We start from the raw sequence: 14,264 nt of genomic DNA, 5'->3' as shown, positions 1-14,264 counted from the left end.
CTCTCATATATGTAAAAATCTGTACCCTTTACTAGAAAATTATTTAGAACCCCAAAACATTATATATAATATTTTTAGTAGAGGCCTTAGAGAATAAAATAGTGGTCATGGCAATTTCATATGTCTCACGATATTTGCTCATCAATTTTTTTTTTCAAATGCAATTTAAAAAAAAATCTATATATTTTAAAGAAAAAAAACAATATATAACCCATTTTTTTGTAAAATATGAAAGATGTTGTTACACTGATTAAAGTTATCCATCATGACACGCTTTCAAATTGCGAACACTCATGAAATGGTGCTAAACTACGGTACTTAAAAATTTCCATAGTCAATGCTTTATTTTTTTTTACAAGTTACCAGTTTAGAGTTACAGAGAAGATATAGTTCTAAAATGATTGCTTTCGCTCTGATGTTTGCGGTGATACCTCACATGTGTGATTTGAACACTGTTTACATATGTGGGCATGACCTACATATACGTCCACCACTGTTTACTATTTTATTATATTTCTTTATTCCACACTTACCCCAAGCATAAATTCCCCCTCCTCTCAGTACAATAAATCTGCCTGCTCCCCCCGCTGAAATCCCTCTCCCAGCACAAATCTTTGCCAACCCGCCTCCCCCCCCCCCCAGCACATATCCTCTACCCCTAAAATTTCCACTCCCAAGTACACATGACCCCCACTCCAAATCCCCCCTTTCAACAAAAATCTCCCTAAATCACCACTCTTGGCACAACACCCCCCCCCCTCAATTTTCCCTCCTAGAACAATCCTTACGCCCTGATGTCCCCCACATTCCCCCTTCCAACACAAAACCCCTCTCCCCAATCTCACTGCAGCACCCCCATACCTCACATGATAGTACAGTGCCCAGGACAGCTGCCCCTCCTACCGACCCCTTGTTCTTTTCTACCCCCTTATTGGCAGAGTTGGCTGGATAATGGGTATATCGTATATGCACACATTTATAAATCCTTTGGTAGCTAAAACATCCAGTGTATGTGTCTTACCTGTGTATAGCTGTTTGCTTGGAGCTGCACATTAATACTCCTAATAAATTGTGGTTTATGAATGTATATAAGAGAAAAATAAAAAGCCTCTGCTGATCCAGTGTCCAAAAAGGATTATAACCTGAATGAATGTATGTTTTATTGAACGCGTTTACTAGACTGAAGCGGGATGTGGTGTGGATGTTTTACTATGGAGATCAGGCACAAGATTCATAGCATTTCACAAATGACATTTCCTTATTACAGGAAGGTCTGAGGACTTTGTGCGTTGCCTATAAGAGGTTTACACAAGAGGAATACGAAGATGTGGATAAGCTTCTAAAGAGGGCACAGCTGGCCCTACAAGACAGAGAGAAGAAGTTGGCAGAGACATATGAACAGATTGAGCAGAACCTCATCCTACTGGGGGCCACAGCGGTAGAAGACAGGTTTAGTCTGGTGTTAATCATGCTCTATGTAAATAACCGCATATAGAACACAGCCTCCTATTCACTTGCTAAGTGCGAAGAAGAAAACATATATCGCAGAGATGTGAATAGGAGATGTGTAAAACTGTATCAGAAGAATAGCATATGTATTTTCTAATATTACTAATGTTCATATACAATAGATTGAAAAAAATAAAATAAAACGTTAACTAGAAGTATAAGGGCCGGTTCACACTGCAGGCGATGCGAGGCGACACCGACTTGCCTCGCCGCGACCTCAGCGGCAACTTGCAGATGACTTCTGTATAGAAGTCAATGCAAGTGGCCCCGAGGTTGCCCGAAAGTAGTACAGGAACCTTTTTTCTGAGTCGGAGCGACTCGAGTGGCTCCTCTCAGAACGGTTCCATTGTACAGAACGGGGGCGACTTGTCAGATCGAGGCGAGGCAAGTCGTGTCGCCTCGCATCGCCCGCAGTGTGAACCGGCTCTAAACCTTTTCACTAATGCTTTGTATGTAGAGAATAAGTTATTGGGCTTCTGGAGAAGAAAAATAGTAAATATCTGCAATTAGGATACACAAAGGAAATAAAACTGTGCACCCCATTCTGGGGTAACGTATTACCTCCACTGATGTGCCAATTAAATGTTTGCTTCCTGCAAGGCCTCGTGCACACACTGCTTACAAAACTCTGCTTTTACAAGCATTTGGGTTTTTTTCAGCCTGTAAAAGCACATCTTTGTTAGTATATGTGCCCATGCACGCGCTTTTAGGAGCATTTCAGCGTTAATGCATTCCAATGGCCAAAATAAATGAATATTCTGGCCAATGGAATCCATTTACGCTCAAACACTTGGTGTGCCTAAACATGTACAATATGTGGCTTTAGGCACATTTTTAAAGCAGCTTTTCTGATGTTCAGAAGAGAAAAGCAAACATCCAGTCTCCATGAGGCCTTAGGGCTCCTGTACACAGGACTCTGATTCAGGAGCAGGCCATAAACCATATACTATTAGGTGCTCCTGGCCTGTTTGTGAGATGCTTTGATTTGCCCTCGAGATACTTCTGAGTTGTTTTGAGCCACTTTGAGTTGCTTTTATATTCACAGTGGCTTTTATAGAGGAAAAAAAAGCAGCTGAGATGCCAGCAAATGGATGTATACATAATCCCTGATCTTCAGCCATAATCGTTCAATAAGCTTTGAGTAGACAATTAGAAAGCCTGGTTTAGAACTAGTGTATACAGGTTCTAAAGCAAGGATATGCAATTAGCGGACCTCCAGCTGTTGCAAAACTACAAGTCCCATCATGCCTCTGCTTCTGGGTGTCATGCTTGTGGCTATCAGAGTCTTGCCATGCCTCATGGGACTTCTGGGAAAACTTTTTTTTAAGAATTAAACTTGCCTAGGTGGATGCAGCATCAATCCGATGCTGTATCTGTCCCCCGCCAGCTGTAAGACTGAGAACTGAGCGATTGACTACCGCCGATCGCTCGATTCTCAGTGCTCCCTGAGCAGAGAGCTGGGGACTGTCAGTCGATGTCTGCTCTGCTCCTGCTGTTGGCTCGCTGAAAGGCTAAGCCGGATGCTGCAAGCTGTCGGCTCCCTGAGAGGCTGAGCCTGGTGCTGGTCCAGGATGTGGGTGGATCCCGATCATATGGTCGCAATCTTTCCCCAGCCCAGACCAACTCTGTGACATCAGCTGAAAGTGAGCTTCAGCCCACTGTCTGCTGAAAACAGGTCACAGGAGTGCAGCACTAACTGCACTCCTGTGATCTGCAGGAGAAGTACAGCCAAACAAGCTTTGGCTGTGCTTCTGCTTTAAAATGTCAATAGCAAATGTCAGTAGCATTTTTTTTTTTTAAGTTATGCTATGTGAATGGGAACATGTAAGCCCTTGTACACACATTCCGATGGACAGTGTCCGATAGGACCGTGTTGTCGGATAATCCGACTGTGTGTGGGCTCCATCGAACCAAGTTTTCCAGCTGGGCTATAAAATTTTCCGACAACATTATCCGATCGGACTTTGTCCAATCATGTGTAGAGAATTCTGATCGGACAAAGTGTCACGCATGCTCAGATCAAATTCCTAGGCCAAAGCTATTGGCTACTAGCCTGAACATATTCCCGTCCTAACGAAATAACGTCATCACGTTGAGTACGATCGGATTTTCTGACAACTTTGTCCGACTGTGTGTATGCAACAGTTTTGGACAAAATCCGTTGGACAAAATCCGACGGATTTGGTTGTCAGAATGTCCGACTGTGTGTACAAGGGCTTACAATATAAAGTAGGGGTTATCCCAATTTGGCTGCTAAAGTGGAAACCTCAATAAGGATATTTGCAACACAATGGCGGTATCAAGGTGAGGAGCTTGATCTTCATGCGAGTGTAACTTCATATAACTGTTTGAACATGCCAGGTTCTCCCTCCACCCAAAACTACTAGTGTAAACATATATAGTACAATGTATATTAGTACACAGGTTTGGGTGCAACACAAACAAAAGTATCCACTAATCCAATAATCATCCATATCAGTATTAATAATAGATATACTAGGAAATATGTTAGATTATAATACAAACATGCACGTTTAAAGTAAACTTGCCATGAGCATTAATAGAGCGTGTCCATGATTGGAAAATAATTTTTTTTGTCCTTTTGTCCCAGACTTCAGGAAAAAGCAGCAGATACCATTGAATCTTTACAGAAAGCTGGCATTAAAGTGTGGGTACTCACAGGAGACAAAATGGAGACCGCTGCTGCCACCTGTTATGCCTGCAAGCTGTTCAGGAGAACCACACAACTGCTGGAGCTCACAACGAAGAAGATCGAGGAGCAAAGTTTACATGATGTGCTGTTTGAGTTGAGCAAAACAGTCCTGAGGCACAGCGAGAGCTTACCGAGAGACAATTTCTCAGGGTATGTGAGAGACTCAAGTCTGGTAATACAGCAAAATACTGGAAGCTTTGCTTGAGAACAGAGCTTTTTAGACTGAAAAGATTGCTATACCTATGAGGGATTTTATTAAGCTTTGTAAACCATGGGGCCCAGGTTTGTTAACAGGAGTATATAAGCACAGAACCCCTGGATCTTGCCCATTAAAGTACCGTATTTATCGGCGTATAACACGCACAGGTGTATAACATGCACATTCATTTTAAGAGGGACGTTCCAGGAAAAAAAATACATTTTAAATAAGGCAGCTAAAATTTCAGTATTGGTGTATAGCACGCACACACTATTTGCACCCGATTTTCATGGTGAAAAAGTGAGTGTTATACGCCAATAAATACAGTATATGTTTTGCCAAAACTTTTCTTTATACATTTTAAATAGAGCACATAGAGCAAATAGATCTTGCACAGTGGCCTCCAACAAGTGTTGCCATTGGAAGATTTACTCTCACCTCCTGTTCTGATGACAGCTGTAACATTTGGTATTATGATATTAGGAGGAAACACATACACAATATTGGTATAATATTCAGCGCTAAACCATCTGATGAAAAAGATTAAGTTTAAAATTTAAATGAGAAGGCATGCATCTGCATGCTGATACATGAAGGTGCAACCATGTGAATGGTGAGTGGATTGAAAGTTCTGGGGGATGAACCGCTAATAATTAGTCTCTAAAAAAAGAAATGGAGGCTGTAAAAGGAACAAGGCTGCTTCATGCGCGGGCTGTGAAACCCAATCACTGTGAACAAAAGGAAAGCAAAAGGAGAGAAGCGCCAAGCCAATCCTTTTAAAAAGCTTAGGAATTTATTCAGTATATAAATATAAAACAACACTAAAAACTTGCGTGAAAAATGTTGGAGCACTTGCAGAGTGCTACAGTGTCACTGGAGCACAGGAGGATCACCGGAAATTCTCTATTGAGGGAGTGTGTTAGCCACAGCTGGAGCCTCGGTGAGCCTCATGGAGATGTCAGCTGTGTGTCTCTGGGTGAGAGTTGTCCAGGGCTATCAAATTGCTGTCTGGCCAATCAGCATGCGTTTCAAAGGCACGGCCTCACCTTCATTAGCTCCATGAGGCTTACCGAGGCTCCAGTTGTGGCTAACACACGGTGGTAGTGGATCCCTCAATAGAGACTTTCCGGCGGTCCTCCTGTGCTCCTGTGACACTGCACGTGGAAGTCCCATTCGCTCTAGCACTATGCAAGTGCTCTAACATTTTTCACGCAAGTTTTTAGTGGTGTTTTATACTTATATACTGAATAAATTCCTAAGCTGTTTAAAGGATTGGCTTGGCGCTTCTCTCTTCTCCTTTTGCTTTTCTTTTGTAACATTTGGTATTCCCCATCATTTGATATCCTAGCAAGAATGGTCCCCAGAACAAAAGGTGAATCTAATGTCCACAGTAAGAATCTGACAACTTCTAACCTTTCACTGCTCTATTCAAAACTAAAATAAAAACGTATTGCCAACACTAACAGCACAACACAAATTATATCCTGATAAACATACTGAGCAACATAATTAGAAGCATCTTTCTATTTTACTTTGCGTCAGTTGTAGTACTATAAGGGCTCATGCACGCTGCATCCCAAAGAATGTGCTCCTACAGCCTTTTGAGCTTTTTTGAGTTTTTTTGAGCTCTCATTTTTTTGTGCCTGGAAACCTCCCTTCATGTTAGCCAATGTGTCCATGCACACTATGGGGGTTATTTACAAAAGGCAAATCCACTTTGACCTACAAGCCCGCTGCTAGTAGTGCAAAGTGGATTTGCCTTTAGTAAATAACCCCCCAATGCCCCGTACACACGATCGGAAATTTCGTCCCGCAAAAGACCGATGAGTTTTTCGTCGGAAAATGCGACTGTGTGTATGCTCCATCTGTCTTTTGCTTGCGAAATTCCAGCCAGCAAAAGATTGAGAGCATGCTCTCAATTTTTCTGTCGGGAAAAGTTCCTATCCGAAAATGCGATCGTCTGTGGCAATTCCGACGTGCAAAATTCCTACGCATGCTCAGAAACAATTCAACGTATGCTCTGAAGCATTGAACTTCATTTTCTCGGCTTGACCTAGTGTTGTACGTCACCGCATTCTTGATGGTCGTAATTTCAGCAAACTTTTGCGTGACTGTGTGTATGCAAGGCAAACCTGAGTGGAATCCTGTCGGAAAAGCCGTCATATCATTTTCTGACGAGAAAGCCGATTGTGTGTATGCAGCATAAGGCTTTTTCAGGAGTTCACAGGCATATATGCTCTTACAGGCAGAAAAAAACCCCACCAAACTCGCATTTTTGAGATTAGCTTTTAAGCAGAAAAGACGCCTAAGTGCCTAAAAAAGAAGCATTAAAAAGCTTAAAACTGCTCAAAAAAGCTTGAAAATGCACCAAAAAAATGAAAAATTAGCCGAGGGGAGGGTTTGTGAAAAAAAATGCTTATGCTCAAAAAAGCTCAAAGAAGCTCAATAAAAATGTGCAAAAGAGCACAAAAAAGCACATGCTTTCCGCAAGCTTTTAGGCAGAGAAATAAAAGCTCAAATGCCTGTAAAAGCAGATTTTTATTTTTTTATTTTTTTTGAGCTGCAGTGTGCATGAGCACTTAGTAACTAAAGGATGCATTCCTGTAACCACGGCCTAACCATTGCAAATATAATGTCACTGGTTTGTACAATCTTAGGCCTGCCAGGTCTGGGTTTGTATTTTGGTAGTGGAGCATAGAGGAATGTATTTGCTCATCTCCACCCAGTGCCTTGGACTTAAAGTGAGGGATAATCTGCTTATTTTAGGATACCGTATATGGTGTAAGTAACTCCTGTTCCTAAAATGCTTCCTGTGTTATGCATTGATTCAGTTGGAAGACTTTTTGACTCCTTTTGATCCTTCACAACATCAACTATAAAAGTTGGCAACTATAAAATGCAAACACCATCCTCAAATTGGATTGTACTCTTAAAACGTTACTAGCGTCCTATTTATGTGTACTTCATTCAGTTGCATAGTACTTAGCTCAGTTTGCGGATGCTGATACACCCACACACAGACCAGTTTAGTTGGCATCCAATTTGCCTACCAGTATATTCTTGGATTGTATGACAAAACCAGACCACTTCAAAGAAACCAATGGAAACACAGGAAGAACATACAATCCCTCATCTCTAATCTCCACTTAAAGTGGAAGTAAACCCTTCTATCGTTTTCAGTCAAGGAAGCCGCCATCTTGGCCTATAATGATTCTTCAACTTCCATAATGCTGCACATGTGATCAGTTATGAAACCAGCTATTGGATGGTTTGAAAGTTTGGTTGAGAGCACAACCAATGTGAAAGTTAGCATTTCCGGCATGCCGGGAATGTAAGTGTTTTTTGAAACTAGGTTTACTCCCGCTTTAAGCCTGGTACACACCATGAGATCGTCGAAAAAATAGTTGTAAGACAGAATAAAAAAAGTTTGGAAGGCACGTATTGTATTTTCAGTACTTTCGTACGAAAATTGTACTGATTAAATGAAAATCATACAATCTGGTATCGTACGAGAAACCTTTTTGTGCTTGTCCTATGGAATAATTTCACATAACCTGTCCTGATCTGCTTTCAAAAGCTGTGACCAACATTCAGATTATTATATGATTGCTTTGAATGAGTATCTTTGTACGATTTTCTGATTGTGTGCTTTAGCCTATGACATGCAATACAACTGGATAGACGATTGGAAGCATCTCCTATTCATCTTCAAATATGGCCATGGAGGTTAATAAGAAGTATCACTGCAGGTCTCATTGTTTCACAATCTTTGTCTTTCCCTACCAGCTGCTGGGCCGCCTAGACCAGACATAGTTCTCGTTTCCATTAAGTAAATGACTTGGAGTAGACAGCAGCAGCATCACTAATACCTTTTTTTTTATTTTGTTTTTCTTCAACGTGGTATAGGTTTTCAGCCGATTTCCAAGATTATGGTTTAATTATTGATGGAGCCGCACTTTCATTAATAATGAAACCTAGAGAAGATGGGAGCTCTACAAACTACAGAGAGGTTTTCCTCGACATCTGCAGGAACTGCAATGCTGTTCTGTGTTGCCGGATGGCCCCTTTGCAGAAAGCACAGGTACTGAGCCTTCAAGATTTTTAGTTTTCCAAACAATTTAACTTCTTCACCGTGGGTCAGCACACTGTTTGTTTGTAAGGCATCTGGTTTTAAACTCACTGAACAGCTAGGTTCCCAATGTGCAGGGTAGTATACTTTTACCCCGATCAAATAAATGTATACATTGTTGTTTTTTTGTTGTTTTTTATGCTTCAAATTTTATGGTCTTCACACTCCTTGCTTTTTTGTAGTATTTCAATCTGCAGATATGAGCTGTTAGCATTTTAGTGGATCTATGCAAATATTCAGAGATAATATACTGTGCATATGGCAAAAGTAACGGTAAAAAAAAATACTCTGCTACAGATCTCCCAGAAAAAAAAGTACTTCTTACCGTGTACTGGGACCATATTGGTTACCTCTAATTCTAAGTATACTATGTCCAGAGGGGGTTGCTGGGGATTCTAAAAATATTAATCATATTATGCCACATTCCATGTGTGCTTTAATTTTCTGGCTCAGCTGGATTAAGTTCCACCGCTAAGAGATCATAGAGGTTTGTTCGCTCTTTAACTCCTCCATTCAGAAAATGCCTTGTATTCCTTTCCTTGTCAAAAGAAAAAGGGTTCTTGCCCACAAAATTGTCTCTCACTATTTGTTTTATTATTATTATTTTTGTGCACCAGTCCCAGTGTACAGTCTCAGGAGGTCAGAAGTTTCTGAGATGCTAAAGCTACTATATATACTGAACAATCACCCATAGTCATTTTCTTTAGGTAGCACATCTTGCATATCTAAACTTCTTTTACCAAACTTTTATATATTGAATTTCAACTACAAACAAGCACATTGAAGTAGAAAACCTTGGTATGTTGCCAATTTTGGTAACTAATTGTTCTGTTCAGATTTATTTTACACTGCAATGCACAAGAATTGTCTATCATTCACATATACTGTATATCATAAGGCACATGCAGTACATATTGGCTAGTATATAGGGGGAGCTTGGTGAAAAGGAGCAGCTCCACTTTTTTTTCTTACTTTCTCATAAGCTCTGTATAAGTGTGTGTGTGTGTGTGTGTGTGTGTGTGTATATATATATATATATATATATATATATATATACAATCTGGTATCGTACGAGAAACCTTTTTGTGCTTGTCCCATCGAATAATAAATATATATATATATATATATATATATATATATATATATATATATATATATGTGTATAATATATATATTTATTTACACGCTATATAGTCAAAAGTATTGGGATGCCTGCTTTTACACGCGCATGAACTTTAATGGCATCCCACTCTTAGTCTGTAGGGCTTAATATTGAGTTGGCCCACCCTTTGCAACTATAACAGTTTAAACTCTTCTGGGATGCCCGTCCACAAAGTTTAGGCATGTGTCTATGGGAATGTTTGACCATTCTTCCAGAAGCGCAATTGTGAGGCCAGGCACTGATGTTGGCTGAGAAGGCCTGGCTCACAATCTCCGCTTTAAATTCATCCCAAAGGTCAGGACTCTGCAGGCCAGTCAAATTCCTCCACTCCAAGCTCATCACTGTCTTTATGGACCTTGCTTTGTGCACTGGTGCGCAGTCATGTTGGAACAGGAAGGGGCCAACCCCAAACCGTTTCCACAAAGTTGGGAACATGAAAGTGTCCAAAATGTCTTGGTATGCTGATGCCTTAAGTGTTCCCTTCACTGGAACTAAGAGGCCAAGCCCAACCCCTGAAAAACAATCCCACACTATAATACTACCTCCACCAAATGATTTGGACCAGTGCACAAAACAAGGTCCATAAAGACATGGATGAGCGAGTTTGGGGTGGAGGAACTTGACTGGACTGCACAGAGTCCTGACCTCAACCCAATAGAACACCTTTAGGATGAATTTAGAGTGGAAACTGCGAGCCAGGCCTTCTCATCCGCATTTATGCACTTGTGTTTAATTTTTAAACTACAACTGCTTTTTAGTGAACCAACTCTAGTAAGTAGAGCTAATGGCTTACGGTTCTAATGGTTCACTGCTCTAATACTTTTCAAGTATTTTTTAGTAATACTTCTAAAATAATAATGTTTAGCTCCTAATGGTTTTTAATAGTTTTTAATGCCTTAATGTTTTAATCTTTCAATACTTCAATGACTCAATGTTTTAATGTTTCAACATTTTTTATACGTTTCTTGTCTGTAATTACAATGTATAATGAATAATTCCAACACTTTGTATACATGTGCCTTCTACTAGAACCTTAATTACACACACATACATTTGATATTTATCTCATCTAGAGCAATGTAATGTGAATACTTTTAGAGTAAAGGAGAATACATCACCCACTATGGGATACAGCTCCTAATCAGCCAGCCCTCTCCATGTATATCTACCACATCCTACAGACAGAACACCTTGAAACGCATTAGCCTACCTTGAGCATTTGCCCTTGTATGGGCATAACACATTTTTAATGAATATCTTGTAACCTAGTTTGTATGAACTCGTAGTAATTTCTTTGTACTCCTCTACTTTGTTTATGAATAAACGTTAGCACTTTGATTCATGTGTTAGATCATGCACCTTCCATAACCTTTTTTCCCACTCCTTCTCACCAAGATCAGAGCTTGACCTCACAAATGTGCTTCTGAAAGAATGGTTAAACCTTCTCATAGACATGCTCCCAAACCTTGTGGAAAGCTTTCCCAGATGAGTTGAAGCTGCAAAGGGTGGGCTAACTCAATATTGAACCCTATGGACTAAGACTGGGATGCCATTATAGTTCATGTGCGTGTAAAGGCAGACGTCACAATACTTTTGACAATATAACGTGTGTGTGTGTGTGTGTATATATATATATATATATATATATATAATATACACACATCAGGATTTAATACAGGTCTTAATGCTCTAAGCTGCTTGAGGGAAATGTAACTATCAGCTTTTTCCCCTCCAGGTATGTGATTAGTGGAATACAGTTTCTTTACACAGACAGCAGGAAGTCTGAAACGATGCATTTTAATGGAGACAGTTAGGCTGGCCATACACCCATAGATGTATTCTGTTCAGCTTGTGAGCTTAATAAAAAAAGAAAAACAGATTCCTCCTTCCTTGTTAAACAGTACAGGCAGATGAATCTCTTGCTGTGGCAACTGGTTGTCAGAATACCTAAACTGTTTGTGTCACGTACCTAGTAGTTGAGCCTGGAATGCAGGAAGCGGCCCCTCGTATCCCCTGGCTAATGAACCCCTGGAGATGGAGACAGGTATTCAAAAGTTCAGGGGGCACAAGTGCCTGGCGGATGGAGACCGGTCCGGATAAGCAGCAGGGCACCGACAGCGAGTAGGTAGAGCTGATGGTACTTGACTGTAGCAGGCAGGCACAAGTGGATAGACTGGCGGGCAGGTGGACGTCAGGAAATACAGGAACCCCAACGGGTAAGCAGGAACAGCAGGGTCAGGTGCAGGCCGGGTCAGCAGGGATCGATCAGCAAGGTACAAGAGGATGAGGCAGAGACGTGGTCAGACAAGCAGAGGTCGTAGGCAGGCAGCAACGGATCAGGGTCAAGGAACAAGCCGGGTATCAGGAACCAAAGTAACAGGTACAGGTACAGAAAGCAAGGTCACGGACACGCTGTAGACTGGACAGCACGGATGGGAAGGAGCAAGTGCCTTAAGAAGACCTTAGGGCGCCAAAACGGTCGTACGACGGGTCAGCGTGCCCCCGTGAGTAGACGTGCGCCCGTTCGTGACCCCACGTGTGTGCGTGCGCTCGTTCATGTTGACGCGAGTGCGTTCGTTCGCTTTAGCGCGCGTCAAGGGGAAACGACGGGTTCTCCACGACAGGTTTCTACGGGTAAGTCTCCTGTGTACGGCCGAAACGCCAGGGTGATCGTGACATTGCCCCCCCCCCCCCCCCCAAGGGGCAGCCTCCGGATGCCCAACTGAGCCAACTTATTCGGGTGGGAATTCTTGAAGGCACGGATGAGTCTCTTGGCATGGATGTTAGCTTCTGGCTCCCAGGAGTTCTCCTCAGGTCCGTACCCCTTCCACTTGACCAAGAATTGGACCTGGTTCTTTCTCTTCCTACAGTCCAAAATGGCCTCGATTTCAAACTCAATCTCCCCATTGACCAACACGGGTTCCGGGGGACTGGAGATCCTGTCAGCGAAGGGATCCGCGACTGCGGGTTTGAGAAGCGACACATGGAACACTGGATGAATTCGGAAGGATTCAGGAAGTTTGAGTTCAAACGCCACGTCATTTAATTTCCTCTTGATCGGGAAGGGACCCACGAATTTCGGGCCCAACTTCTTGGAGGGGCAGGACAGTCTAAGATTCAAGGTGGACAACCAGACCCGATCCCCAACCTTAAGATCCAGCTCCCCTCTTCTCCTTCTGTCGAAGACTTCCTTGTTATGCTCCTGTGATTTGGCCAGGGTTTCTTGTAAGAGCTTGTTATTTTCTTCAAAGAAGTTAAGTTTCTTCTGAACCGCTGGTACCGAACACTCGGGAAGACTGCCAGACAAAAACAACGGATGGAACCCAAAGTTCGCATAAAAAGGGGACTGCTTGGTGGCCGAGTGGATTGTGTTATTGTAAGCGAACTCAGCCATCGGTAACAGAGAGACCCAGTCGTCTTGGGAGAAGGACGAAAAACAGCGAAGATACTGTTCCAGTGTCTGATTCGTCCTCTCGGTCTGACCGTTGGTCTGCGGGTGGTAGGCTGAGGACAGGCAAAGATCGATCTTCAGAGTTCCACAGAGCGCCCTCCAAAATCTTGAGGTGAACTGCACCCCCCTATCAGATGTGATGTTGGCGGGAATGCCATGAAGTCTTACAATTTCCTTAACAAAGGCGTTAGCTGTCTCTGCGGCTGAGGGGGTGCCCTTCATGGGCAAGAAGTGAGCCATCTTGGTGAGTCTGTCGACTACGACAAAGATCGTTGAATGGTTCTCCGAAGAGGGGAGTTCGACGATAAAATCCATGGAGATCATCCTCCATGGTCTATCAGGAACAGGTAGCGGTCTTAGTAGACCCCAGGCTCTTGACTTGTCGCCCTTACTCCGAATACAGGTGGCACAGGCCTGTACATACCTCTTGCAGTCGTCCTTCATCCGTGGCCACCAGAATGTACGCCTGAGTAATTCCAGGGTTTTGAATACCCCAAAGTGGCCAGCCAGAGGATGGTCATGACAGGAGGCCAGAACCAGAGTCCGAACTGCCTGGGGAACAAAGATCCTGTTCCCATGCCACAGAAGGTCATCGCTGGAAGACAACGGGGCACCGGGTGGAGGTGTAGCGCCTATGGAAGCCCGCTTGACCTGAGACACCACATCTCCCTGGAGTAGAAGAAAGTTCCCAGCAGAAAGGATGGTATCGGTAGGTGGCAAGTTTTCCGGCTGACTAAACATGCGGGATAAAGCGTCTGGCTTAGTATTCTTGGATCCGGGACGGTAAGTGATGTGGAATACAAATCTTGAGAAAAAGAGTGCCCACCTGGCCTGACGAGGCTTCAATCTCTTAGCTGTCTTTAAGTATTCCAAGTTTTTGTGGTCGGTATAGACCAGGATTGGATGGATAGCCCCCTCCAGCAGGTAGTGGCACTCCTCGAGTGCAGACTTAATTGCTAATAACTCACGATCTCCGACGTCGTAATTTCTTTCGGCCTCTGACAATTTGCGAGAGAAGAAAGCAACCGGATGGAGTAAGGACTTGGGTCCCTGCCTCTGGGAAAGTATCGCTCCGACTGCTATTTCTGAAGCGTCAACTTC

The 14,264-nt window shown here is 42.6% G+C and overlaps 1 protein-coding gene across 6 annotated transcripts in view; it reads left to right on the top strand.

Annotated features, from left to right (window-relative positions):
* ATP11A (ATPase phospholipid transporting 11A) overlaps positions 1 to 14,264 on the top strand; it is a 241,603-nt gene that overhangs the window by 175,857 nt on the left and 51,482 nt on the right. For all 6 annotated transcript variants that reach the window (XM_077482875.1, XM_077482874.1, XM_077482876.1 and 3 more), the window contains exons 18-20: positions 1,268 to 1,449; positions 4,121 to 4,372; positions 8,328 to 8,502. In XM_077482875.1, the coding sequence (XP_077339001.1) occupies positions 1,268 to 1,449; positions 4,121 to 4,372; positions 8,328 to 8,502 (609 nt within the window). The remainder of the gene's footprint in view (positions 1 to 1,267; positions 1,450 to 4,120; positions 4,373 to 8,327; positions 8,503 to 14,264) is intronic.

Source organism: Lithobates pipiens, unplaced genomic scaffold (assembly GCF_037356315.1).
Source record: "Lithobates pipiens isolate NorthernLeopardFrog02 unplaced genomic scaffold, aLitPip1_a1.2 Scaffold_16, whole genome shotgun sequence".
NCBI lineage: Eukaryota > Metazoa > Chordata > Amphibia > Anura > Ranidae > Lithobates > Lithobates pipiens.
The sequence above is the reverse complement of the archived record's forward strand: the minus strand, read 5'-3'. Positions and strand labels throughout refer to the sequence as shown.